The 25,713-nt window shown below is 43.2% G+C and overlaps 1 protein-coding gene across 4 annotated transcripts in view; it reads right to left on the bottom strand.

The window, feature by feature from the left end:
- Positions 1-25,713, bottom strand: part of MAD1L1 (mitotic arrest deficient 1 like 1) — a 563,294-nt gene that overhangs the window by 252,882 nt on the left and 284,699 nt on the right. For 3 of the 4 annotated variants that reach the window (XM_048868281.2, XM_048868285.2, XM_048868283.2), the window contains exon 13: positions 8,853-8,909. The exons of the other annotated variant lie outside the window; for it this stretch is intronic. In XM_048868281.2, the coding sequence (XP_048724238.1) occupies positions 8,853-8,909 (57 nt within the window). The remainder of the gene's footprint in view (positions 1-8,852; positions 8,910-25,713) is intronic. 4 annotated transcript variants of the gene reach the window in all.

Here is a 25,713-nt window from a genome sequence, read left to right as displayed (position 1 = left end):
TGTCTTCTGTACTGAGCATGAATTTCCAGAGATGGAACTTGAGGCAAATGCAACAAAACCAGCAGAGGGAATTTTGCAAGGGAACATTCATTTAATCTGCTAAAACAGGAGTCAGAAATAGATGCTGTTTCCATGCCTTACAGGTTAGTATACACCACTCCACAGGGAACAGAGAGGGGCAAGTTTCCTATGAATGTTATAATGGGTACAGGTTTCAGAGTAACAGCCGTGTTAGTCTGTATTCGCAAAAAGAAAAGGAGTACTTGTGGCACCTTAGAGACTAACCAATTTATTTGAGCATAAGCTTTCGTGAGCCGATGAAGTGAGCTGTAGCTCACGAAAGCTTATGCTCAAATAAATTGGTTAGTCTCTAAGGTGCCACAAGTCCTCCTTTTCATAATGGGTACAGAGGCTGAGCTCTTATCTAGGATTAGTACTAGGGTAGATATATTCTCAGAATCATTGTATTTCTTTCCCCTCCCCTAAGAAAGAATTTACCCTAAGAGCTATGGCTCCACATCTAGGTAGAATGGAAGGCGGGGGAGGAGGGAGAGAAGAATCAGACACCCCTCCTACAATATATAGCTTTTCCCCCTTCCCATCAGTCCAACTTCCTGAAAGAACAGAACTGCAAGGGAAAGTGCAAAATCATACCCCTAATTTAAAGGATAAGGGCAGGAGAAAGATTGCAGGGGTAAGATTGTGCAGGGGAAAGATTGCCTTCTTAAATTGTCCTTTAAGTATCTCTCTCTCAATACATGTTTCTAGTCCGCCAGTCAGCATGGCATTTAGGTAATAGTACGCCAAGGGATCATAAACAACCATCTCTTATCAGATTCAACGCACGTGACTGAGGAGTTAACGTTTCTCCTGGTGAGTAGAGTTCACAATGCTGTTCTAGTGGTAATGGTGGTATTGGATCTTTCTCTCTTTACCATCCTCCCTTCTCTTCTGACTCATGCTGTTCATTCCCCCGGTTTCAAATTACAATATTCTTGTATTGATCTCTACAGCACAACCAACAACTTGCTTAACTGATTGATCCTATCGCTTCTGCTCTACTCATGAAGACCTTCATTTGTATCACAGGTACCGTTACGGATATTGTTAATTCTTCCTTAACTTCTTGAATTTGCCCATCTAAATTTGAATATGTGTTGGTTATCCCAGGTATAAAGAAGCCTAGTTTAAATACTTAAACTATCAGGAACTTTTTCAAATTTCCATCCAATCTTTCCCCTTTGTATCTAACCTATTATATTATCTCATCTGGGATCAGTTTTTGCTGTATTTTTATAACGACATTCATGCTTTTCAATCCGATTTTAGCACTGGATACTGCACTAAACTGCCTTACTACATGTTTGTTAAGATCACATTGTTGTTAAATTGAATACCCAGGTAGTCATCTGTCTTGATTTTGCTAGACTTGTAGAAGAAGCTAGGACTTGTAGAAGATATTACGGAGATTTGTTGTCATCTAAATTAGTTTGGAAACCAAAGCCTTGCATTCTCATAGAAGTTGACCTATCTCACTGATCATTCCTTTTTTGCAGCTTGTGTCTGAAAAACAAAAGGAAAAAAAACCCTGTCCTTCTACAGCCATCTTCCCAGCATGGGTGATGATCTACAAAGGGTTCTATACTAGCTTCAGTTTTATTTATACCTGCAGCAGTTTAGTGCTCTAATTCCTATGGATTTAACTGCCAGCTATTTGTAGATGATCTGGAGGCTTTATCTGTCTCTTAGAACCTTCACCTTTATCACTCTTGTTGTCCTGTTGATATTCCTAACTGCGTGTTTGACCACCTTTCATTATTAAATATGGATACAATGGACATTTTATTTCTTAGCCCTAAAGCCCAGCTACCCACCATAGGTCTTTCTATTTTGAGGTTTACTCTTCTGTATTATCACTCCTATTACACACAGACTAAAATGTGGGATTTTCTTTTGAGTTTCAGCTGGTATTTCACTCAAATATTAAATCCAAGACAAGACTTGTAGGATCCTCTATTTACTAAATGTTTCTAATCTATGGATTTCTGCTGCCTAACCCTGGTTAGGTTAGGCTGGTTCTTTCTCAGCTCAGTTTCTGTAATGGTCTCTACATCTCTTTGCAGTTCATAATTATTGCAGAACCAAAAAAAAAAAAAAAGCTGTTCACTTCAGTTTCACTATTCCTGTTTCTTCTATGTTCTTTCCTTAATTAAGCGTTCATTTTGGTTACCCCTAAAGACACAAATACAGTTTAGCATTTTGAAATTTAAGGCACTTCACATTGCCACACCTTCATCATACTCATTATATGATTTGGTCCCAGGGCTATTTCCCAGCTTGTAAATCACCATGTCTTTGTACTGACCTTTCTATGTACTCTTTCTATCCCTCTTCCATCATTTTCTTAATTTCTTCTGTTGTGGCCTCCAGTTCCTCTAATTTATTTTGTTAGTTACATTTCCAAATCTCCTTTGCTTCCCACCCTGCTCAGCAACACTTCTGACTCCCCTACCTGGGGTCTTTAATCTTTAGAAAGGTAAAAAAGAGAATTCTTTCCAATCACCAGTCTGAAGCCTTCAGAGCTCACATTTGCCCTGGCAGCCATGCTGTCTTTCTGAGACAAAAGCCTGAGATGCTCAGAGCGTTTCTGGAAAACGAAAACACAGGCACACTTGTTTGATACCCAAACACCATCACCACTTCCCTCAGAGATTAAATGGTGAAAAAAGTCTAGACACAAATGCCACCTGCTAAAGGGACTAAAGGAGAGGGAGATCACAGACCGCAGCCACTATTTGGATAACGTTCCTGAGCCAGATAATTCTGTCATGCGTACAAGAGGATATGAGTGAAGGGAAACAAAGTCAGGAAGTCAAAAAAAAATCCTTCTCCAAAGAATACTTGGGTGTATGCCTCAGCAAAGGGAAACAGCAATCAGACTCATGCACTGTCAACCCAATATGCCCACAAACAGCATTAAACTAAATTGCCACACATATAAACATCCTGGAATCACAAACTTAGGGAATTATAAGTCTTGATGAACACACTGAATGATCCCTGATAAACGAGCAAGTTGTAGAGAAAGCTATTCAAGAGTACTAAACTTATTTCAAAAACTCCTTAGTTGACATAATCTGCAAAACAAAACTTGCAGAAAAATCGGTTGAAAAGAACAAAATAAAAGTTTCTTTCAACAAGAACAAACCAGCTGAACTTTTTTCTTGCAAAATCAGGAACAAATGGTCACCCAGTTTTGGTCAAGTCCTGACAGATTGGCTGCCGACCATCCTGTAATCAGATGCCACACAACTCCTCTTCAGAAAGTCACACACGCACAATGGGAACACAAACACCCCAAAAAGGCAAAATAAATAACTTAAAGGAAGTGGGAAAGAAAATCAAAGTTCCATTATAATAATTAAACAACTCAATGATGGGGGTATTTTCTCTTAAATGAGAAAAATTCTAGGTTCAAGTTCCCTGAAGGGTGTAAAATATGAGAGCGTGTTTTATGGCTTAATCACAAACTCATTTCTCCAGCCACTACTGGCCATGTCTAATTAGGGTGAAGTATGTTAATGATAGCAGCACAGCCCAGAGACGTCTTTAGTTGCGATATTAATTGCATTTAGGGAAAGAAGCGTGAATTGTGCTTATACAAGCTAATTAGTATGGGTTTGCTAATTAATACTGGAAAGTCAAACTGCCTTTGTCTTGTCAACTGCAATTAGCGGGAGCTGTTTAATTTCTTTTTTTCCAGTAGTAAACTGATTTTTAGCAGAGAAATAATTGAATCATGTGCTGTAATACACTATGCCAGTTAGCTCAGCATGTCCATTACACTTTTTGATACAGTGTGTTTTGGCAGCAAGAGGCACATGCCACAACTCTTCTAGAATTCTCTGGGCCCACGTGACTCCCTGAAACAGGGCCCCTCTCCTCCTGGCAGCGTACACCACACAGTCACTCTAGTCCAGGCCACTCTCCCAGTGTGCACTAATGCAGCAGAGGCATTGATTTAATATCCGGATGTCCAGAATGAGTTACCTATCATGGGCCCATAGTAGAATATCTACAAACACCCTCTCAGACCCATTGGTGAGATAAAATCTGTTATACCACTGAACTCAGAGCACATCATTTCATCTTCACCATTGTGAGCAGTGTTGGAGAACTATTAGCACTCATAAAGGTGGTTGCAGAGATGTCACCTGCAAAGCATCCTATCCCAATCAGCAGCCCAAAGACCACTGGATTGTGTGATAGTACCTGACAGGTGTTTATTCCATCTTACTTACAGCCATAGACCAAGTTCATGCAGAGACTAGCTGGTGAAAAGCAATATCCACTTTTGTCAGAAGATGGGGTACGAAGCAGCCTTTTTGTATCTTCCCAGCCACAGAAGCTTAGCATCAAACTAACAAGAGGTAGATCACTGCTAAATAATGGGGAGGGAGATAAAAGGGAAGGGAGATGTAAGGAATCCAACTCAGGGAAACAACTGCTGAAGTGTCAATTTAAAATGAGTCTGAAAATAAGGCCACCTAGGTGAGAGAGAGAGTTGGAGAAACATGCCAGGAGAGAACATTTCTTCAGTAGCAGGGAGTGTGATGGGGACGATGCTACAATCCTTTGAGACCTCAGGTGGTCTAAAATGGAATGGAAGCATCCAAAGGGAACACTATCATGTCACCCCTAAACAAATAAAAGGAGTGACACATGCCTTTCCAAGAGGGAGATGTTATTTGTGCAAGGAGGGGAAACATCTGCAAAGCCAACCTCCATTTCTGAAGAGGAGCTACAATAAATTAGCTTCTTTCAAATGGGATAGGAGGATGGGAAAGAGAAAACAGACCGCATGCCCTGCTATGGAACAATTTTCTCAGGTCTACTGAATGAAATTCACCAATCTAAATAATGCTCATATCTCAGCACTCTGCAAACCATACTCCAAACTACCATAGCCTAGGGCCAGAAGTCAGGACCCTCTTCCTACCAGACTGGCATAGGCTCTGTGAGGATGACCACAAGACCTCCAGTAAGAAAAGGAGTACTTGTGGCACCTTAGAGACTAACCAATTTATTTGAGCATGAGCTTTCGTGAGCTACAGCTCACTTAGAATCATAGAATCATAGAATATAAGGGTTGGAAGGGACCCCAGAAGGTCATCTAGTCCAACCCCCTGCTCGAAGCAGGACCAATTTCCAGTTAAATCATCCCAGCCAGGGCTTTGTCAAGCCTGACCTTAAAAACCTCTAAGGAAGGAGATTCTACCACCTCCCTAGGTAACGCATTCCAGTGTTTCACCACCCTCCTAGTGAAAAAGTTTTTCCTAATATCCAATCTAAACCTCCCCCACTGCAGCTTGAGACCATTACTCCTCGTTCTGTCATCTGATACCATTGAGAACAGTCTAGAGCCATCCTCTTTGGAACCCCCTTTCAGGTAGTTGAAAGCAGCTATCAAATCCCCCCTCATTCTTCTCTTCTGCAGGCTAAACAATCCCAGCTCCCTCAGCCTCTCCTCATAACTCATGTGTTCCAGCCCCCTAATCATTTTTGTTGCCCTTCGCTGGACTCTCTCCAATTTATCCACATCCTTCTTGAAGTGTGGGGCCCAAAACTGGACACAGTACTCCAGATGAGGCCTCACCAATGTCGAATAGAGGGGAACGATCACGTCCCTCGATCTGCTCGCTATGCCCCTACTTATACATCCCAAAATGCCATTGGCCTTCTTGGCAACAAGGGCACACTGCTGACTCATATCCAGCTTCTCGTCCACTGTCACCCCTAGGTCCTTTTCCGCAGAACTGCTGCCTAGCCATTCGGTCCCTAGTCTGTAGCTGTGCATTGGGTTCTTCCGTCCTAAGTGCAGGACCCTGCACTTATCCTTATTGAACCTCATCAGATTTCTTTTGGCCCAATCCTCCAATTTGTCTAGGTCCTTCTGTATCCTATCCCTCCCCTCCAGCGTATCTACCACTCCTCCCAGTTTAGTATCATCCGCAAATTTGCTGAGAGTGCAATCCACACCATCCTCCAGATCATTTATGAAGATATTGAACAAAACCGGCCCCAGGACCGACCCTTGGGGCACTCCACTTGATACCGGCTGCCAACTAGACATGGAGCCATTGATAACTACCCGTTGAGTCCGACAATCTAGCCAGCTTTCTACCCACCTTGTAGTGCATTCATCCAGCCCATACTTCCTTAACTTGCTGACAAGAATACTGTGGGAGACCGTGTCAAAAGCTTTGCTAAAGTCAAGAAACAATACATCCACTGCTTTCCCTTCATCCACAGAACCAGTAATCTCATCATAGAAGGCGATTAGATTAGTCAGGCATGACCTTCCCTTGGTGAATCCATGCTGGCTGTTCCTGATCACTTTCCTCTCATGCAAGTGCTTCAGGATTGATTCTTTGAGGACCTGCTCCATGATTTTTCCAGGGACTGAAGTGAGGCTGACTGGCCTGTAGTTCCCAGGATCCTCTTTCTTCCCTTTTTTAAAGATTGGCACTACATTAGCCTTTTTCCAGTCATCCGGGACTTCCCCGGTTCGCCACGAGTTTTCATCGGATGCATACTGTGGAAACTGCAGCAGACATTATATACACACAGAGATCATGAAACAATACCTCCTCCCACCCCACTGTCCTGCTGGTAATAGCTTATCTAAAGTGATCATCAAGTTGGGCCATTTCCAGCACAAATCCAGGTTTTCTCACCCTCCACCCCCCCACACACAAACTCACTCTCCTGCTGGTAATAGCCCATCCAAAGTGACAACTCTCTTCACAATGTGCATGATAATCAAGGTGGGCCATTTCCAGCACAAATCCAGGTTTTCTCACCCCCCCACCCCCATACACACACAAACTCACTCTCCTGCTGGTAATAGCTCATCCAAAGTGACCACTCTCCCTACAATGTGCATGGTAATCAAGGTGGGCCATGTCCAGCACAAATCCAGGCTCTCTCACCCCCCCCCTTTTTTTTTCCCGGGGGGACACACACACAAACTCACTCTCCTGCTGGCAATAGCTCATCCAAACTGACCACTCTCCAAGTTTAAATCCAAGTTTAACCAGAACGTCGGGGGGGGGAAACAAGGGGAAATAGGCTACCTTGCATAATGACTTAGCCACTCCCAGTCTCTATTTAAGCCTAAATTAATAGTATCCAATTTGCAAATGAATTCCAATTCAGCAGTTTCTCGCTGGAGTCTGGATTTGAAGTTTTTTTGTTTTAAGATAGCGACCTTCATGTCTGTGATTGCGTGACCAGAGAGATTGAAGTGTTCTCCGACTGGTTTATGAATGTTATAATTCTTGACATCTGATTTGTGTCCATTTATTCTTTTACGTAGAGACTGTCCAATGTTCTAGTTAAATTAAAATTTCACAAGAATATACACTGGGCACTGCTTACTCCTGTATCCCCCTCCTCAACAATAGTGCACAACAGCTTTTCACATATAAACACAATGAACTAAACTTTCCCAATCTTATCTGCTAGCACACTTAGTGCTCCAAACTGTCTATGGAGATATGCAACTGAAAACTGGAGCTAGAGTAATTTTTGAGATGCTTACAAAAACCACACCGAACCTGGATGATGTAACAATTTTCTATTCTTATGTCCAGTGAGCACAGGCCCAGTGCTAAATGCACTGAATTTAAAATTGAGAGCCCATGTAATTTAGAGACTAGATGATAAATGGAATTAATACTGTTTTCTCTGGAGATCTCAGCTCACATCTGACTCAAGTCACAGTGAAATTGACTAAATCTTCAAAAAGATCTGTCCACGTCACCCAGCCACCGCACCGTTTGACACAACTGGCAGTCTCTGATCTATTAGACTTTTTGATACAGCTGGGTCTCTGTTTATGGAAAGTGCAATATTGGAACAGCAACGAGCGACACAGCCAGACTAAGAGGCTTTGACAGAGGTGTGCCAACTCATTACAAGAATAGCAAGAACGTTGAAGATCAAGACCAACGTGCATTAGCAGAGTTGTGTGGAGGCTCATAGGAAGATAACAGAAGCGTCGGATAGCAGTTGGGTTTCTGACCAGAGGTTTCTTCAGCACCTGCTGACCGTTGCCAGTCCTACATGTTCACTTTCATGAGTGTTAAAATTCACTCTATTTAACATAAAACAATACTATATTGTTTATCTTTTTGTTCTGGACCATGCAGGTTTGTCCATAATAAAAAAAATTCTGCAGCTGAAGCTTTGGGACTTGCTCATTTGCACACCACAAGGACTTGAATGGTTAAATGTTGATGTCTTATTCATTCCTGAACATGAAGGATCATGTATAGTAAAGCAACTGAACTGTATACAACCTCACTTCCCCCTGTTTTCTGGCCCATTTCCTGTCTCTGAGAAGGTTAGAATTAACTGAATAGACAAGTACAGCTGAAAAATTTACAAATAATAAAACCTAGTTTGCAGTTTTTAAAATCTGTCTCATCTAAGATGAACGGCAGTCACCCAAGGAAAATATCTGATTCATTATGAAGTAAAATGCTTATTTTCCTTCTAGAACTGCTAACGAACAGAAGGCAAATTGCCAAGAAGAATACAGGCTTTCGAAGGGGAAGCACCATTGAGTAATCTCAACAGAATGCAGGGTTTGTACCAAGTAAATATGGAGACAGACCAGGGGACAGACCTGTGATATTTTTTAATGGGATACACATTCTCTCCCCCTTGCAAGGTTCACTGCCTGTTCACATCTGGAATTCGGGATCCAAATTGTTAATAGGCATTTAAAGTTGCACATCACTTTTTCACCACTGTAAAACAAAGAGTAAAAGAAAATGAACACATACCATATCTGCTCTTTGCTTCTGGGTTCCCACTTCTTCCAAAGCTTGGGACAGCTGAGCCTTCAGAAAAATAAAAATCAGAACAGTATTTTTAGCGACTATGATCTTTGTTCAGTAACGCTATGAATTATTACAGTTTGCCACCACTAAGTGGCCAGCACTCCAGTTTTGGGAAATGTGGACTGAGCTAAGTAGCACCTAAACACTTCAAACACCGCAGGGCCCATCGGATTGCTTCTGCTTGGATGATGTATGAAAAGTTTGAGGTTTTCAAGTCTCCCTTTCTTTTTTATTTGATTAAAGGAAAAAACCCACATTTATGCACTTTCGTCTCTATGTTTTTCTGAGGCTGGTGAAAGATGTTGGATTTATAGCCTTCAAGATGATAGGTCTTTAGCTATACGTAAAACAAACATAAAACTACTTCTAGAGCTGTGCAGCTGGGTCAGTCTCCGTGCATGTTCTGTCTTTGATCTCTTTAACAAGACTGCCAAATTTAGGGTACCAACTGTAGTTCAAACACCATGAAAGTAGCCAGACAAGGACCAGAGGTAATCATTTATTATCCTGTAATGAATGAAACTCCCCATAAGAAAAAAATTACAAATGCATGAAATACAGTGTGAACATATCTAATTTTATTATACTGTAGAGAGCCCCCAATAATACACGCACAGGATCTTTTGTGACATATAGGACCATTGTTATTATTTATTTGTATTAATGTGGTAAATAGAGGCTACAATCAAAATCAGTGCCTCATTACAAGGAAAAAGTCCTTGCCCTAAAGAGTTTACATTCTGTAGACACATGAAAGACAAGGCCTTGGTCTACACTAGGAGTTGAGGTCAAATTTAGCAGCATTAAATCGATTTAACCCTGCACCCGTCCACACGATGACGCCATTTTTTTCAACTTAAAGAGTTCTTAAAATCCATTTCCTTACTCCACCCCCGACAAGGGGATTAGCGCTGAAATCGGCCTTGCTGCATCGAATTTGGAGTATTCTGGACACAATTAGATGGTATTGGCCTCCGGGAGCCATCTCAGAGTGCTCCATTGTGACCGCTCTGGACAACACTCTCAACTCAGATGCACTGGCCAGGTAGACACGAAAAGGCCCGTGAACTTTTGAATTTCAATTTCCTGTTTGGCCAGTGTGGCAAGCTGCAGGTGACCATGCAGAGCTCATCAGCAGAGGTGACCATGATGGAGTCGCAGAATCACAAAAGAGCTCCAGCATGGATCGAACAGGATGTACAGGATCTGATCGCTGTATGGGGAGAGGAATCCGTGCTATCAGAACTACGTTCCAATTTTCAAAATGCCAAAACATTTGTCAAAATCTCGCAGGGCATGAAGGACAGAGGCCATAACAGGGACCCGAAGCAGTGCAGCGTGAAACTGAAGGAGCTGAGGCAAGCCTACCAGAAAACCAGAGAGGCGAATGGCCGCTCCAGGTCAGAGCCCAAAACATGCCGCTTCTATGATGAGCTGCATGCCATTTTAGGGGGTTCAGACACCACTACCCCAGTCATGTTGTTTGACTCCTTCAATGGAGATGGAGGCAACACGGAAGCAGGTTTTGGGGACGAGGAAGATGATGATGAGGAGGAGGAGGAGGTTGTAGATAGCTCACAGCAAGCAAGCAGAGAAACCAGTTTTCTCGACAGCCAGGAACTGTTTCTCACCCTGGACCTGGAGCCAGTACCCCCCAAACCCACCCAAGGCTGCCTCCCAGACCCGCCAGGCAGAGAAGGGACCTCTGGTGAGTGTACCTTTTAAAATACTATACATGGTTTAAAAACAAGCATGTGAAAGGATTAATTTGCCCTGGCATTCGCGGCTCTCCTGGATGTACTCCCAAAGCCTTTGCAAAAGGTTTCTGGGGAGGGCAGCCTTATTCCGTCCACCATGGCAGGACACTATGCCAGTAGCACGTACTCGGGAATCATTGTAGAACAAAGCATTGCAGTGTATGTTTGCTGGCGTTCAAACAACATCCGTTCTTTATCTCTCTGTGTTATCCTCAGGAGAGTTATATCATTCATGGTCACCTGGTCACCTGGTTGAAACAGGGTGGTTTTAGTAAGCGGACATTCAGAGGTGCCTGTTAGGCTATAGATATTCAGGTCTGTCTGTAAAGGCCTATACTCTAAGAATTTAGGTGTATTCTTATCACTTGGCTAATTATAGAGGTATAAAAGAGAGAATCAAAATCACTGTCTGCTGGTGTAAGGGCCTTCTCTTACTGTCACAGTCTGAGGCCCTGTTCTTAGGCTAAGGCCTTTGGCTAAGCAGCAGAGGCAGCCATAAGCTGGGAAGCAAACAGTCACATCCTCACATTCCAAACTAGTCACATTGAAATAAGGTGCTATTGGGCTGTTAGGCACTATCAGGACAGGATTGTATTCCTGTCACCTCCAGAGAAAGGGAAGTGCCTAGAAAATGTAAAAGGAAACTTAGTTTGATAGCATCCTGTCTGGCAAGAACACACTTATCAATAGCTGGGATGTGAAATCCTCACTTCTGTATTGTTTTGTCATTATAGTTCCCACTTTGCTGTTGTTTGTCTATATAATCTCTGTCTGGTTCCGTGATTGTTCCTGTCTGCTGTATAATTAATTTTGCTGGGTGTAAACTAATTAAGGTGGTGGGATATAATTGGTTACATAATCATGTTACAATATGTTAGGATTGGTTAGTTAAATTTCAGGAAAATGATTGGTTAAGGTATAGCTAAGCAGAACTCAAGTTTTACTATATAATCTGTAGTCAATGAGGAAGTGAGTGGGAGTGGGGGTGGGTGGGAGGGGGTGGGTGAGGGTGAGGGAAATGGGAGCAGGGAATGGGGGTAAGAAAATTGGAATCATGTTTTGCTAAAGGGGGAAATGGGAACAGGGAATGGGAGTAAGGAAGTTGGAATCATGTTTGGCTAAGGGTAGGAATGGGAACAGGGACACAGGTGTAAGGCTCTGTGGTGTCAGAGCTGGGAAGGAGGATACTAAGGAAGGAAACTGGAACCATGCTTGCTGGAAGTTCACCCCAATAAACGTCGAATTGTTTGCACCTTTGGACTTCAGGTATTGTTGCTCTCTGTTCATGCGAGAAGGACCAGGGAAGTAAGTGGGTGAAGGAATAAGCCCCCTAACAGTGCCCGTTCCTGCTGGGCTGTTTGCCTGTGGCTGAACAGAAATGTTCCCCGCTGTTAGCCACAGCGAGGGGAGAGGGTTGAGGGGGTAGGGTAGCCACGCGGTGCGGGGAGGCAAAATGCGACCTTGTAACGAAAGCACATGTGCTATGTATGTAATGTTAACAGCAAGGTTTACCCTGAAAGAGCGTAACCATTGTTCTATAAAATGTGTCTTTTCAAATACCACTGTCCCTTTTTTTTTCTCCACCAGCTGCATGTGTTTCAAGGATCACAGGATCTTCTCCTTCCTTGCTGAGGCTGCTGGAGGATCAAACTAATATGCTCCAGCATATGGCTGAGCTGCAGGAAAGGCAGCAGGAGCACAGACTGCCGCTACAGCCCCTGTGTAACCAACCGCCCTCCTCCCCAAGTTCCACAGCCTCCTCACCCAGACGCCCAAGAATGTGGTGGGGGGGCCTCTGGCCACCCAACCACTCCACCCCAGAGGATTGCCCAAGCAACAGAAGGCTGGCATTCAACAAGTTTTAAAGTTTTAAACTTTTAAAGTGCCGTGTGGTCTTGTCCTTCCCTCCTCCACCACCCCTCCTGGTGCTTCTCTCCTCTCCCACCCCTCCTAGGGTACCTTGGTAGTTATCCCCCTATTTGTGTGATGAATTAATAAAGAATGCATGAATGTGAAGCAACAATGATTTTACTGCCTCTGCAAGTGGTGATCGAAGGGAGGAGGGGAGGGTGGTTAGCTTACAGGGAAGTAGAGTGAACCAAGGGGCGGGGGGGTTCATCAAGGAGAAACAAACAGAACTTTCACACCATAGCCTGGCCAGTCATGAAACTGGTTTCCAAAGCTTCTCTGATGCGCACCGCGCTCTCCTGTGTTCTTCTAACCGCCCTGGTGTCTGGCTGTGTGTAACAAGCAGCCAGGTCATTTGCCTCAACCTCCCACCCCGCCATAAACATCTCCCCCTTACTCTCACAGATATTGTGGAGCGCACAGCAAGCAGTAATAACAATGGGAATACTGGTTTTGCTGAGGTCTAACCGAGTCAGTAAACTGCGCCAGCGCGCTTTTAAGCGTCCAAATACACATTCTACCACCATTCTGCACTTGCTCAGCCTGTAGTTGAACAGCTCCTGACTACTGTCCAGGCTGCCTGTGTATGGCTTCATGAGCCATGGCATTAAGGGGTAGGCTGGGTCCCCAAGGATAACTATAGGCTTTTCAACATCCCCAACGGTTATTTTCTGGTCTGGAAAGTAAGTCCCTTGCTGCAGCTGTTGAAACAGACCAGAGTTCCTGAAGATGCGAGCGTCATGTACCTTTCCCGGCCGTCCCACGTTGATGTTGGTGAAACATCCCTTGTGATCCACCACTGCTTACAGCACTATTGAAAAGTACCCCTTGCGGTTTATGTACTCGCCGGCTTGGTGCTCCGGTGCCAAGATAGGGGATATGGGTTCCGTCTATGGCCCCACCACAGTTAGGGAATCCCATTGCAGCAAAGCCATCCACTATGACCTGCACATTTCCCAGGATCACTACCCTTGATATCAGCAGATCTTTGATTGTGTTGGCTACTTGCATCACAGCAGCCCCCACAGTAGATTTGCCCACTCCAAATTGATTCCCGACTGACTGGTAGCTGTCTGGCGTTGCAAGCTTCCACAGGGCTATCGCCACTCGCTTCTCAACTGTGAGCGCTGCTCTCATGTTGGTATTCTTGCGCCTCAGGGCAGTAGAAAGCAAGTCACAAAGTTCCATGGAAGTGCCCTTACGCATGCAAAAGTTTCGCAGCCACTGGGAATCGTCCCAGACCTGCAACACTATGCGGTCCCACCAGGCTGTGCTTGTTTCCCGAGCCCAGAATCAGCATTCCACGCCATGAACCTGCCCATTAGCACCATGATGCCCACATTGCCAGGACCCGTGCTTTGAGAGAAGTCTGTATCCATGTCCTGATCACTCTTGTCACCGCGCTGACATCACCTACTCACCTGGTTTCGCTTTGCCAGGTTCTGGTGCTGCATATACTGCTGGATAATGTGTGTGGTGTTTCATGTGCTCCTAATTGCCAAAGTGATCTGAGCGTGCTCCATTCTTGCCGGGGTATGGCGTCTGCACGAAAAAAGGCACAGAACGATTGTCTAACTGTGCTCTGACGTAGGGAGGGGCAACTGACGACATGGCTTACAGGGAATTAAAATCAACAAAGGGGGTGACTTTGCGAGAAACAGAATGGCCCCCTCAAGGATAGAACTCAAAACCCTGGGTTTAGCAGGCCACTGATTTCACGGAGGGAGGGAGGAGAAAATGAATACAAAACAAATCTGGTCTATTTCTTGTTTTGATCCACTTCATCTGTCTTTATACATCTTGCTGGCAGCAGACTGTGCAGTACGACTGCTAGCCATCGTCATCTCCTGGGTGCTTGGCAGAAGACGGTGCAGTATGACTGCTGGCCATCGTCTTCTGCTGGCTGCTGATTAAAAGACAGTGCACTGCCAGTAGGACTCAATCGCCATGAGAAGAAACTTAAAAGGGAAATGACCTGGCTGAATCACTCCCATGTTTGCCCAGGCGCCCCTGACCTCATCGAGGTCGGTTAAAAGAGCACCCAGGACTACGTCGACGACGGCTACCAGTCATACTGCACTGCACTGCACTGGCAGTCTGCTGTCAAAAGGCAATAAACTGCTGCTGTGTAGCAATGCAGTACCAAGTCTGCCAGCACCCAGGAGACACACGGTGACGGTTAGCTGAGCGGGCTCTATGCTTGCAGTCGTATGGCATGAGTCACTCCCATGTTTGCCCAGGCGCCCCTGACCTCATCGAGGTCGGTTAAAAGAGCACCCAGGACTACGTCGACGACGGCTACCAGTCATACTGCACTGCACTGCACTGGCAGTCTGCTGCCAAAAGGCAATAAACTGCTGCTGTGTAGCAATGCAGTACCAAGTATGCCAGCACCCAGGAGACACACGGTGACGGTTAGCTGAGCGGGCTCTATGCTTGCCGTCGTATGGCGTCTGCATAGGTAACTCAAGAAAAAAGGCGCAAAACGATTGTCTGCCCTTGCTTTCACAGAAGAAGGGAGGGAAGGGGGGCCTGACGATACGCACCCAGAACCACCCGCGACAACGTTTTAGCCCCATCAGGCATTGGGATTTCTACCCAGAATTCAAATGGGCAGTGGAGACTGCGGGAACTGTGGGATAGCTACCGACAGTGCAACGCTTCGGAAGTAGATGGTTGCCTCGGTACTGTGGACACACTCCGCTGACTACATGCGCTGAAAGCATTTGTGTGGGGACACACACAATCGACTGTATAAAAACACACTGTAGAAAACCGACTTCTACAAATTCGACCTAATTTCGTAGTGTAGACATACCCAAGGATAGGTGCAGAAACAGAGGCACAGAGAAAGGAAGTGACTTGCCCACAGTCACACTCCAGGTCACTGGCAAAGCTGGGAATAGATCCAGCTCTCCTAAACCCTAATCTAGTTTTCTATTCACTGGACCATATTGCCTCTCATAGCAATGCATGTACTGAAGACTATTCAGAGATTTTTTTGCAGCCTTCAGGCAGAGGAGTTCAAAAGCTCCTGCCTTTGTGAAGCAGAACTTGAGACTAAACAGAGGTATGTTCAGGAACTCCTGTAGAGAAACCCTGATGGGAAGATGCTCTGGTAGAGTCCTTGGACGTGATGGTGGCTTGGGTTCTCTCAAGGAGACAGTGGCATGGTGAATATTTTGGGGCTGATGAACTCTCGTTGCAAAGCAGGCTTACAGAGTTTTCCTGGCCGAGGCTCTCTCAAAGAAACCCTAAGCTGGATTTGTGCTGGAAATGGCCCAACTTGATGATCACTTTAGATAAGCTATTACCAGCAGGACAGTGGGGTAGGAGGAGGTATTGTTTCATGGTCTCTGTGTGTATATAATGACTTCTGCAGTTTCCACGGTATGCATCCGATGAAGTGAGCTGTAGCTCACGAAAGCTCATGCTCAAATAAATTGGTTAGTCTCTAAGGTGCCACAAGTACTCCTTTTCTTTTTGCGAATACAGACTAAGACTACGGCTGTTACTCTGAAACCTGTAAGCTGGTGCAGTGACAGAGGAACTAGGTTTCCCTAGGAGAAAGCTGTAAGCCAATCTTGGTTCAGAGATGGCATCTCTTCTGAGTTAAAGATACGCCTATGCAGTTTTGTGGAAATGGTGAACCAACCCGGTGAAGGAGCTTTGGTAGAATCTTATGATTCTTCGGTGATGATGGGCCTTTATGAAAGAAAACACTAGAGGAAACTGGTATTGTAGAATTAGTTCAGAGAAATGACAGACAATACTTTGTTGTCACTTCTTTCCGCCTCTTCTGTTCCATGACACCATGCTAGCCTCCGATCAGCCTCCCTGTGGCTAGCACAGAGCGTGAAGGATAGTCTCAAAGGAAGAAAGCAAAACACATTTAAATAGTATAAATAACCCAATACAAACTAAAATTTTTCATACAAACTAATTCAGGCAGATATTCATTAAACCCTTCAGAGTCTCTATAATGACATCTCTACACTACATAATATGGGCTTTACGAGCACCATATCCAAAAGACATGAATGACAAGCAGTTCATGACAATGAAATGAAAAACATTAAGCTACACAAGCTAATCGCACTGAAATACAAGCAAACTAAAAATTACAGTCTCAGAGTTCAGCATAAAATGTGTAGATCAATTCCCCAAACAAAGAAACAAACACTGCAATTAGGCAGAGCCCAAGTCTCCCTCAGCCCTCAGCTCAGTGGAAGGACCAAGAAAGTTACAGGTTCTAGCTGTGCAGACCATATAAGGATGTCATGTTATTAAAGGAACAGGCACCCATACAAGATGAATGTGGTTTTAACATAACCCTGGGTTCTCTTGTGGGGAAATGAAGCACACTCATTAAACACTACAGGAGATGCCAGCCCTCTGCAGACGTAAAGAGCAAGCACAAGCAAGAAAGTAAAACTAAAATTCCCACAAGGATGCTGAAATGTCAGGAGACTATTTGTAAATTCACCAATGCCTGGGAGCAATTTTTCCCCACAAATATTTCATCAGGTAGAATTCTATCGCCAGATAGAGTCAGAAAAGAGCCAGATATTGCAAGTGCAAAGACATTCTTCATATGCTGGAATAACCTTTGCAACACACACATGGATGGAATGAACACAGTGGATAGAAAATAAATAAACTTTCCAACATCTCTAATGGACTTAGGTCTACATGAAGAGGGTTTTAACCATCAGACAAGGACTATTTGACCATCCTGAGCTAGAAACAAAAAAATGATTAAGGGTTACATATTAGTCTACAATTACACCCTGTGGTTCCCAACCCATGGTGCAATCAGCACACAGCTGCAGCCCATGTGACATCCTCAAGGCCGTACAGGTAGTATATATATTGTGTGGATGAGGCCCACATAACACACAGATAGTTGCATGTAAGGCCCACAATGGTAAATAGGTTGAGAACCTACCAGGGGATAGCCGTGTTAGTCTGTATTCGCAAAAACAACAAGGAGTCCGGTGGCACCTTAAAGACTAACAGATTTATTTGAGCATAAGCTTTCGTGGGTAAAAACCCCACTTCTTCAGATGCATGGAGTGAAAATTACAGATGCAGACATAAATATACTGACACATGAAGAGAAGGGAGTTACCTCACTAGTGGAGAACCAGTGGTGACAGGGCCAATTCGATCAGGGTGGATGTAGTCCACTCCCAATATAGATGAGGAGGTGTCAATTCCAGGAGAGGCAAAGGTGCTTTTGTAATGAGCCAGCCACTCCCAGTCCCTATTCAAGCCCAAATTAATGCAAATAAATTTAGCTCTGCTGTTTCTCTTTGACGTCTGTTTCTGAAGGTTTTTTTTGGTTACACCTAATACTGGTTCCAGTCTGTGAGGGTCTATCTTGGACTAAGGAAAAGTCAAACAGACCAAAGACAATAAGTGCTGAAAAGCAATCCATGAACAGATTGAAATGCCCAGGTGTGAGGGCACTTCACTAAGGCTACTGTGACACTGACTGAGATAGGAATCTGACGTTGAAGGCTGTTAATCCAAGAGAATTCTAAATCTAAATGGTTCTTGGAGGAGCACATTAGGAAAGTCAATTACATTTACCACAAACCCTCCCAAACATTTTAACAATGTGTGTTTCACAGGATACTTTCCACCATCCCTGTATTTCCAAAATAAGGAATTCGTCCCCAACCCAAAGTAATAGAGGAGAACAAGTTATAGGTGCTGAGCACATTTATAACCCGCTTTTTACTTAGAATTCGCACTGTAACTCTCCCCTACCACACGGTGTACATATTCTTTTTCCCACTTCTTTCTTCAGTTTCAAACTTGACCTACACAATGGCTCAGGCTAATATTAAGCTCCTGCAAACTGGCTAAGAGGAGAGCTGTCCAAGATGCAAAAGGTGACACCTACATACCTTCCAAAACTAAGATGCAGGGCAAAGTGCAGTCACTGAAGCAAAGAACCGCATGCAAAGTTCCCGGCTCACAAGAAATTATGACATATATGCACAGTTCTGATAGAAACAAAAAGACTTAAGAGGAACTAAGTGCTTGTCTATAAGACAAGTTACTGTGCAGAACACTAGGGTGGGAATCTATACTGCACCAGCTTGCCATGCAGTAACTACACTCTGGTACCTTCACTGTGTTGTAGCAGTGTCCACACGGGATACCACTGTATGTCGAGCTGGAGCACTGTAGATTCACACCCTGGCTTGCTGTGCAATAACTGGCTGGATAGACAAGCCCTCCATCCCTCCCACGTATTTGAACATAGTACCTGTGAAAAGTCCAGCCCTGGGAATATCTCTAAACTTTGATTTATTGACACAAAACTTCCTTAATGAGAAATGAGCACTGGTGAAGAGTTCTATACTGAATTCAGGAAAATGAAGTCCTCTATTTTTCCAGAGAACAAATACAGCAGGGATAATATTAGGTCAAGCGTCTCCTCTCTGCCCCACCTAGTTGCCTTAACCCTGACCATGACACTGAGCAACTAACTGTCTGAGATTTGAACCAGTGACCAAGAGTTAAGACCTCATGTTTCATTACCATATCCCTAAGCCTTGGTAAAATTAAACAGTGGGGAAACAAATCTGTTCTGAAAACAAGCAGCATCCATGTGACTCACTGCTCAAACAAGGGAAATTAATTTACTTGAAGGCTTAATCTGTTATTTGGGCAGCATACAACATGTCATCATGGCAATGTATCAATTAGGGGAATTGTCTAATGGGATGCCATAAGAATGGGAGTTATGGTGTGGTGTTATTTAACATCTTGGCTGAAATTTGAGATGGGGATCCACAAAGCATATTAGCATAATACATAGATGCAAAGTTTGGCAGGTTTGCAAAAAAACCTTTTGAAGAGGTCAAAGAAAGGATCAAGAGAAATTCAAAACATGGACAGTAAATAACATAAGATTTAACTTTAAAAAAAACACACATATGGGTGGAACAGACCTCTCAAACTGTTATGCCAACAGAGACCTAGAGGCAAAAGTGGACAGCAAGTTAAATACGAATTGCAGCGTGCTATGGCAAGCCAGTATGATTTTGGGCTGCAATCACAGAAGCATCATATCACAAAATAGGCTCTCTCTACTGCATTTGTTCCTGGGCAGCTCAGTGCCAAGAAGGGAAGAGGAACTACCGGGAATTCAGAGAATAGCGACCAAACATGATTAGATGGTTGGAGGAAACCATTTATGAAAAAAGACAAACTATACATTTTATCTCTTTTTACTGAGACAGAAGTCTTCAGAGGAGTATTGTACAAAATGCATAATCACCATGAGAAAACATTAAAGTGTCTTAATATCAAGGCTGGAGAGGAATTATTTAGGGTGCTAAAAAGGAGTAGAATTAGATATAATTCATGATCATATTACATCCCTGTGGCAACTACAGCCATTGCTTAAATAAAAATGTAAAGAGAGACATATTTAATGTATTGTTAACTGTCATTTAATATGACCCAGCAGCTAGAAATAAGAAGGTGGCCCCAGCCAGCATTTCACAAGCCAACAGAAAGCGATCTGCATATCGTAATTTGAGAACCTTTGCAAATATACAGTATAGGTATATCAGGAAGATATTGTCACCCAACTCTCTCTTCCACATGCACTGGGGGTTAGACAAGCACTGAATGTACCAAACTAGTAGTGGTCCGCTGGGACTGATCTACCAGGCTGTGAAGTAGCTGATCTGTATGTTTTATCACAAGAAATATTAGCCCTACCCTCTAGCCCTTTCATTAGCCCAAATCAAATATTGAACTTAGCTCAGCTGTTACAGGAAAGATGCTTGCAACATCATTCACTACCATATTCCTACTAGGCCACAAGAAAATGCAAACTAAGCAGCAGCATGACACACACACACATTTTTTAATTATGAAGGAGAAATTAGGCTCTGAACTTACCCAACATCTCACTTAATCAGAGCACTTCAGAAAAGCTGGCAGCCACCGCAACAGCTTAAGGAAGCAGCTGGAGGGAGACCTAGAATAGCACATAGCAGCCTGTTGCACCCCTTGATTCAGACACATGTAGGGTATTTACAGGGCCACCTCGGAAGGAGTTGAGGGGACTGTTCTTGTATTGTTTCCTGTAGCTTGCCTTTCAGGTATAGAACAGTCGGGTTGCTCAATTCATATATTTTCAGCCCTGTACCCAAGACTAATTTATGCCACATGGCCTCATGCCACTTAAGACTCTTTGCAATTTATCATGCCACCTCTCCACCTTATTAATGGAAATGTACATCCCCTTCACAAGGTGCACTCTCAGATTTGCCACTCAGGCCAGAAGAATAAAATATGCAACAGAAGCTGGAGCAAAGTTTGCCATTGTAATCTCAGAGCTTTTTCCTGTAAAAAAGCAACATCCCCACATTTAACAGACTTGAGTCTGTTCTATCCAAGTTTTTGTGCTGGGCCCATCACTGTGGTTTCTGGGGGATCTCTCTCAGTAGCAAGGACATGCACACTGAATTTTCAGACACAAATGGAAATGTGTTATCTTTCAGCTCCCAAGAAATTTCCATTACTTAACGTACATGTTCAATTCCCATGGACCACAGTGCTCAAGCTTTAAGGAATCTGAATGTACTGGGTTAAAGAATTGGATAGGCAAGTAAGTTGCCAACCAACAATTTGCCCACTAACCACACAGTGTGGTCAGGGCAACCAAAATCAGTTAAGCAGAGTATGCCAGAAAAACATCCTGCTCAGCATTTAACAAATCTCTTTAAAAAGCCGGGGGGGAATCATCTGTCAATTTAAAACGTTCATCCATTGGGACAACACTGCCTAATGTAACCCAGTTCCTAGTACTATTACATCCTCTTCCTAGGAGGTATGCTAAATTGTAAGCTGACCATATTCTAGATATGCTATCCAGACTTTGAAGCAGTAATATAAATGGTTTGAGAGCATGGGAACCAATTCAAATACCAGGGAGACATTTCTGAATTGTTCAGTTTACTTCCCTGTGCTCTTTGAGTTAATGGCTCTTCTCAAATACCTTCCAAAACAGCAATTGTAGCTACATCAGCCATATTTCAAACCTTCATGAGTAAACACAAACATGGGAAATATACCAGACAGGAGTGAATCAAAAAGGTCAAGACCACTGCTCTCCTCATAACTGCTCCTTGTGTCTGTCAAACATCTATTAATGCCAGCTCTGGAGTAGGAAGTGTTTGGTCAGAACTATAGAGCTTTGAGGATTAATGAATCAAGCCCCAAACAATCTGTTAATTACAAGGCAGGTGGTTAAACTGGCCACATCAATGGCCCGAATCTCTCCTCTGCAGCATGAATGTGAGCCAGCTGCCCTATGTTATGGACAAGCTGCTCAAGTGACAGACACACTCGCAGGAAAAATTAAGCTCCTCAACCTCTAGTGAACAAACTTTCCCCTCCATTCTATGAGCAATTAGCAAATCTAAGTACTCCCTTTGTGAACCCGCAGTAAATTGTGTGTGTTACACGCAGGTCGTAAATCAAAACAATTTTGACTTGGAGGCATAACACTTTCAAGTCTTGTGTTTTCATTAGGAAATATGAAGAAACTCCATACAACCGTAATATAAATGTTTGTACTTGATGATGAATGGAGACATGCAGAAGTCTCACTATCATGGAGGAAAAGGAAGAGTCATAGCAATCAGAGACTATCAGAGTAATATATATATGCACATACATGGCTGATTATTCCTGGCTTGTGCCAACTTTCCTAGTCAGAATTCCAGACCAAGATCCCCAGGGGAAGACAAGCTACTTCTTGGTGGTGCAGGGGTTTCAGTGACACAAGCTATAGTTTGCAACCCCTAGGTGTGCAGCACTTACTGAAAAGGACACCAAGGAGACACTGATACATCGCACTTTTTGTACAGTATCTTCTCCCAGGATTCCCAGATACACCTTAGAGCTCCTCTCTCCTAATAGAAAGTCTGCGAGGGTGGTGATGAATTTCCCATCAGGGTAGCTGCCTCATGAACTAACAAGGTGAAGCCAAGCCTAAAGGGGTTATGACATAGCTGCAAAATGTTACATTTTTTGCAATATGAAAAATTTCTAAGTTGACCGTAGCAGTATTTTAAAGAAACACTGCATGCAAATTGAAGAAATCCGTTGTGGTGCTTGGCCAATTTACTTAGGAGGCCCCATATTCCCACCATACAACGTGGCCTTGTGTGCTTCTTTGGCAAATTACCTTAAAAACATTGAGGAATATTTTGTAAGGATCAGAAAAACACTATTTTAAAATCTTGTTTCAAATACATGAAACACAGGAAACCTAAATAAGGCTCAGTTTTTTAGACTCTGATATCACTCTGATGTTTGCTGTGAGCTAATCAAAAACCTATGTATAACTTCGCATATTTACCTGTGTAACATACCAAAAAAAAATATATATATATATATACACATATACACACATATACACACACACACACACAGGGCCAGATCCTCTGACTGGGCTAAATTCCCACGAGCTTGTGGCTCGAGCACGCTGGGCTTTTTGGCTGCTTTAACTTGCGACACTGGTCAAGTGATCCCTACCCCATGATTTGTTTGAGAGAGAGAGGGAGCAGAAAGCCAGTGTCAAACCACCTCTTCCCTTCCCCACTACTCCCCAGGTGAGCCAAGCAGAATTCTGCACATCTGAGGCTCTAGGCCAAATACAAGAGGACACTAAAAAGGTGGGTGGGTTATAGAACACATGCAGGCACTCAACTGGTCATGGAACTGCTATTTGACTATTCTGTAATGTACTAAGAATCTGAAGATGTATATATTCACTGAGTTTATATTTTATCTAGAATGCTTGAACAGTATCATGAGATTATACTGAGGTTAAAATCACATACAAAATGTCCCTGGTGCCCTCCTGCATGTCGATTTTTTGTAAGATTCTGTTCAGTGAAAGAAAACAGGAGGAAACTTTGCTTTCGAGACAGCTGTGAACAGCTCATTCGTGTGGGCGGCAGGGATTGTGACAGAAGTAACTCAGCCAGTCATACTTAGACTTCAGTTTATTTGCATACTGCAATCCTATGTATTAAAATATTGTGAAAGCTGAAATGAAAAGAAATTTTCACTAGTGAAACATGCCAACTTATGACATCGCAGCCAAGAGATGCAACTTTCAACAGCTAAAAAATCCCTTTGCCTGCTTAGTCCTTTGAAGTTATATATTTATACCATGCTATACAATATCTTCTCATCAATCCTTTAGCCCAGTATTGGTGCAGATTATCAGAGATTTGGAGCTGTTTCAGTAATTCCAAAGTATCCTCCAAATGTACACGGGATTTAATGGTCTAGGACAATTAAAAATATTACTTTGAAGCCTTCCACTGGCGACTGCTAATCTTCCGTGCAGCAGCATTATTTGAGAAACAAAGTGAAGGAGCTCAATATTAGAGACTGTTAAAAAATTTCCATACTGCTTTAATGATTCAAGTCATTTTACTGCTCTCAGGAAAGTTCTTCTGGTTATTAAACCGAGAGCACACACACGACATATGTGGGAAATAACATCTACAAATAAATTATAATAGTCCCCGAAGTGTCAAACACTACCCAATGTAATTTCACAGCAGTTGGGGAGGGGACAGAAGTGAGGGGGGAATCAGTCTCTCTGTAATAACCATAGAGAAGTGTGGAGGAAAATTCCCTACTAACTTTCAAACACACAAGTTTATACACTGCTGCTGTAGAAGCGAAGCTCATTTTGATTTATAGGAATGTTGTAACGAGCAAAACAGAGATCATGTTCTTATTGACGTGACTTATCACATGTGGAGAGTTGTAATTAAAATGGGTTTTGCAGATAATTGCTTATATGGGTTTTAATGTAGTTTGGTCTCAACCACCCTCTCCAGTCCCTTCAGAAACTGAAGCAACTTAAACCAAAGGAAATTCAAATCTGTGTAAAAAAGTCACCCCAAGGGCTGCCAAGGCACCAGTATTCCCTGTGCCTCCAATGGCAACTTACATAAAGGAGGAATTACATTGGTTTTGTGCAGAGTAATAAAGTCTATTTCCCTCATATAAGCAAGAGCTGCTGGATGTTACAGAGAAATAACTTCCTAGTGGACATGATGCGTAGTAGTGAAATGCCGCCCCCAAGTGTGAGACTTATAGGCAGCTGGGTTAACTCCCGGGGCGTGAGATGCATGAATAAAGAAAAGGAACTCAGATGTTAACACATAAAAAATTATATTTGAAACTGGAAAATTGCTGGAGTCACCCTTATAATTACTGAAGACACAGGGAAAGCATCTGCGAGCTACAGGCTCCTGTCAAAGTCACTATCAAGATTTACTGGACAGAGAGATAATGGCTAAATCTTTCCCTTGCTCTCAAGTTTCAAGGACAGACCAATCTTTCTTGCTCTGTTTTGTTTTAAGTGACAGATTCACTAGCTGGTAATGTCAAGAATTGCAGATAGCAAGTTTACTATAATGTTACAGGTCATCCTAAGTTCTCAGTGCTACTACGGTGTGAAGGGGTTCATCCAGAATCAGGAGGGACCATTTAATAGACCCATGTGTTCATAGGACAAAGTGGAATATGATGACTTCAAACAGGAGATAATTTTTTTGACAACCCAGGAAAGTACTTAACCTTGGCCCAAAATCAGCTGCATGGCTCTGTAACGGTCAGGAGATCTAGTTTTTATTCCCAGCTCTGCCAAACAACTGCTGTGAAGCCTTCGCAAGTTATTTAATTTCTCTGAAACTCAGTCTCTCCATCTGTAAAAAGATAACATCTACTCTGTAACGTGATTTGGGATTTTTGGATGAAAGGAGATAGCCAAGTGCAAGTATCGCCACTGACACAAAGTGCATCCAGCACAACCCAGATGGCTCAGTCAGTAAAAACACCACACACTTAATTTTAGCCTCAGAAACAACTCTAACATCATAATCAAAAAGGCTGACAAAGGAGGTGCTGTCGTCATCATGAATAGGTTGGAATATGAACAAGAGGCTGCTAGGCAGCTCTCCAACACCACTTTCTACAAGCCATTAAATTACCCTCTGATCCCACTGAAGGTTACCAAAAGAAACTACAGCATTTGCTCAAGAAACTCACTGAAAAAGCACAAGAACAAATCC

Source organism: Caretta caretta, chromosome 10, assembly GCF_965140235.1.
Source record: "Caretta caretta isolate rCarCar2 chromosome 10, rCarCar1.hap1, whole genome shotgun sequence".
NCBI lineage: Eukaryota > Metazoa > Chordata > Testudines > Cheloniidae > Caretta > Caretta caretta.
This window is presented reverse-complemented; position numbering and strand designations above follow the sequence as displayed.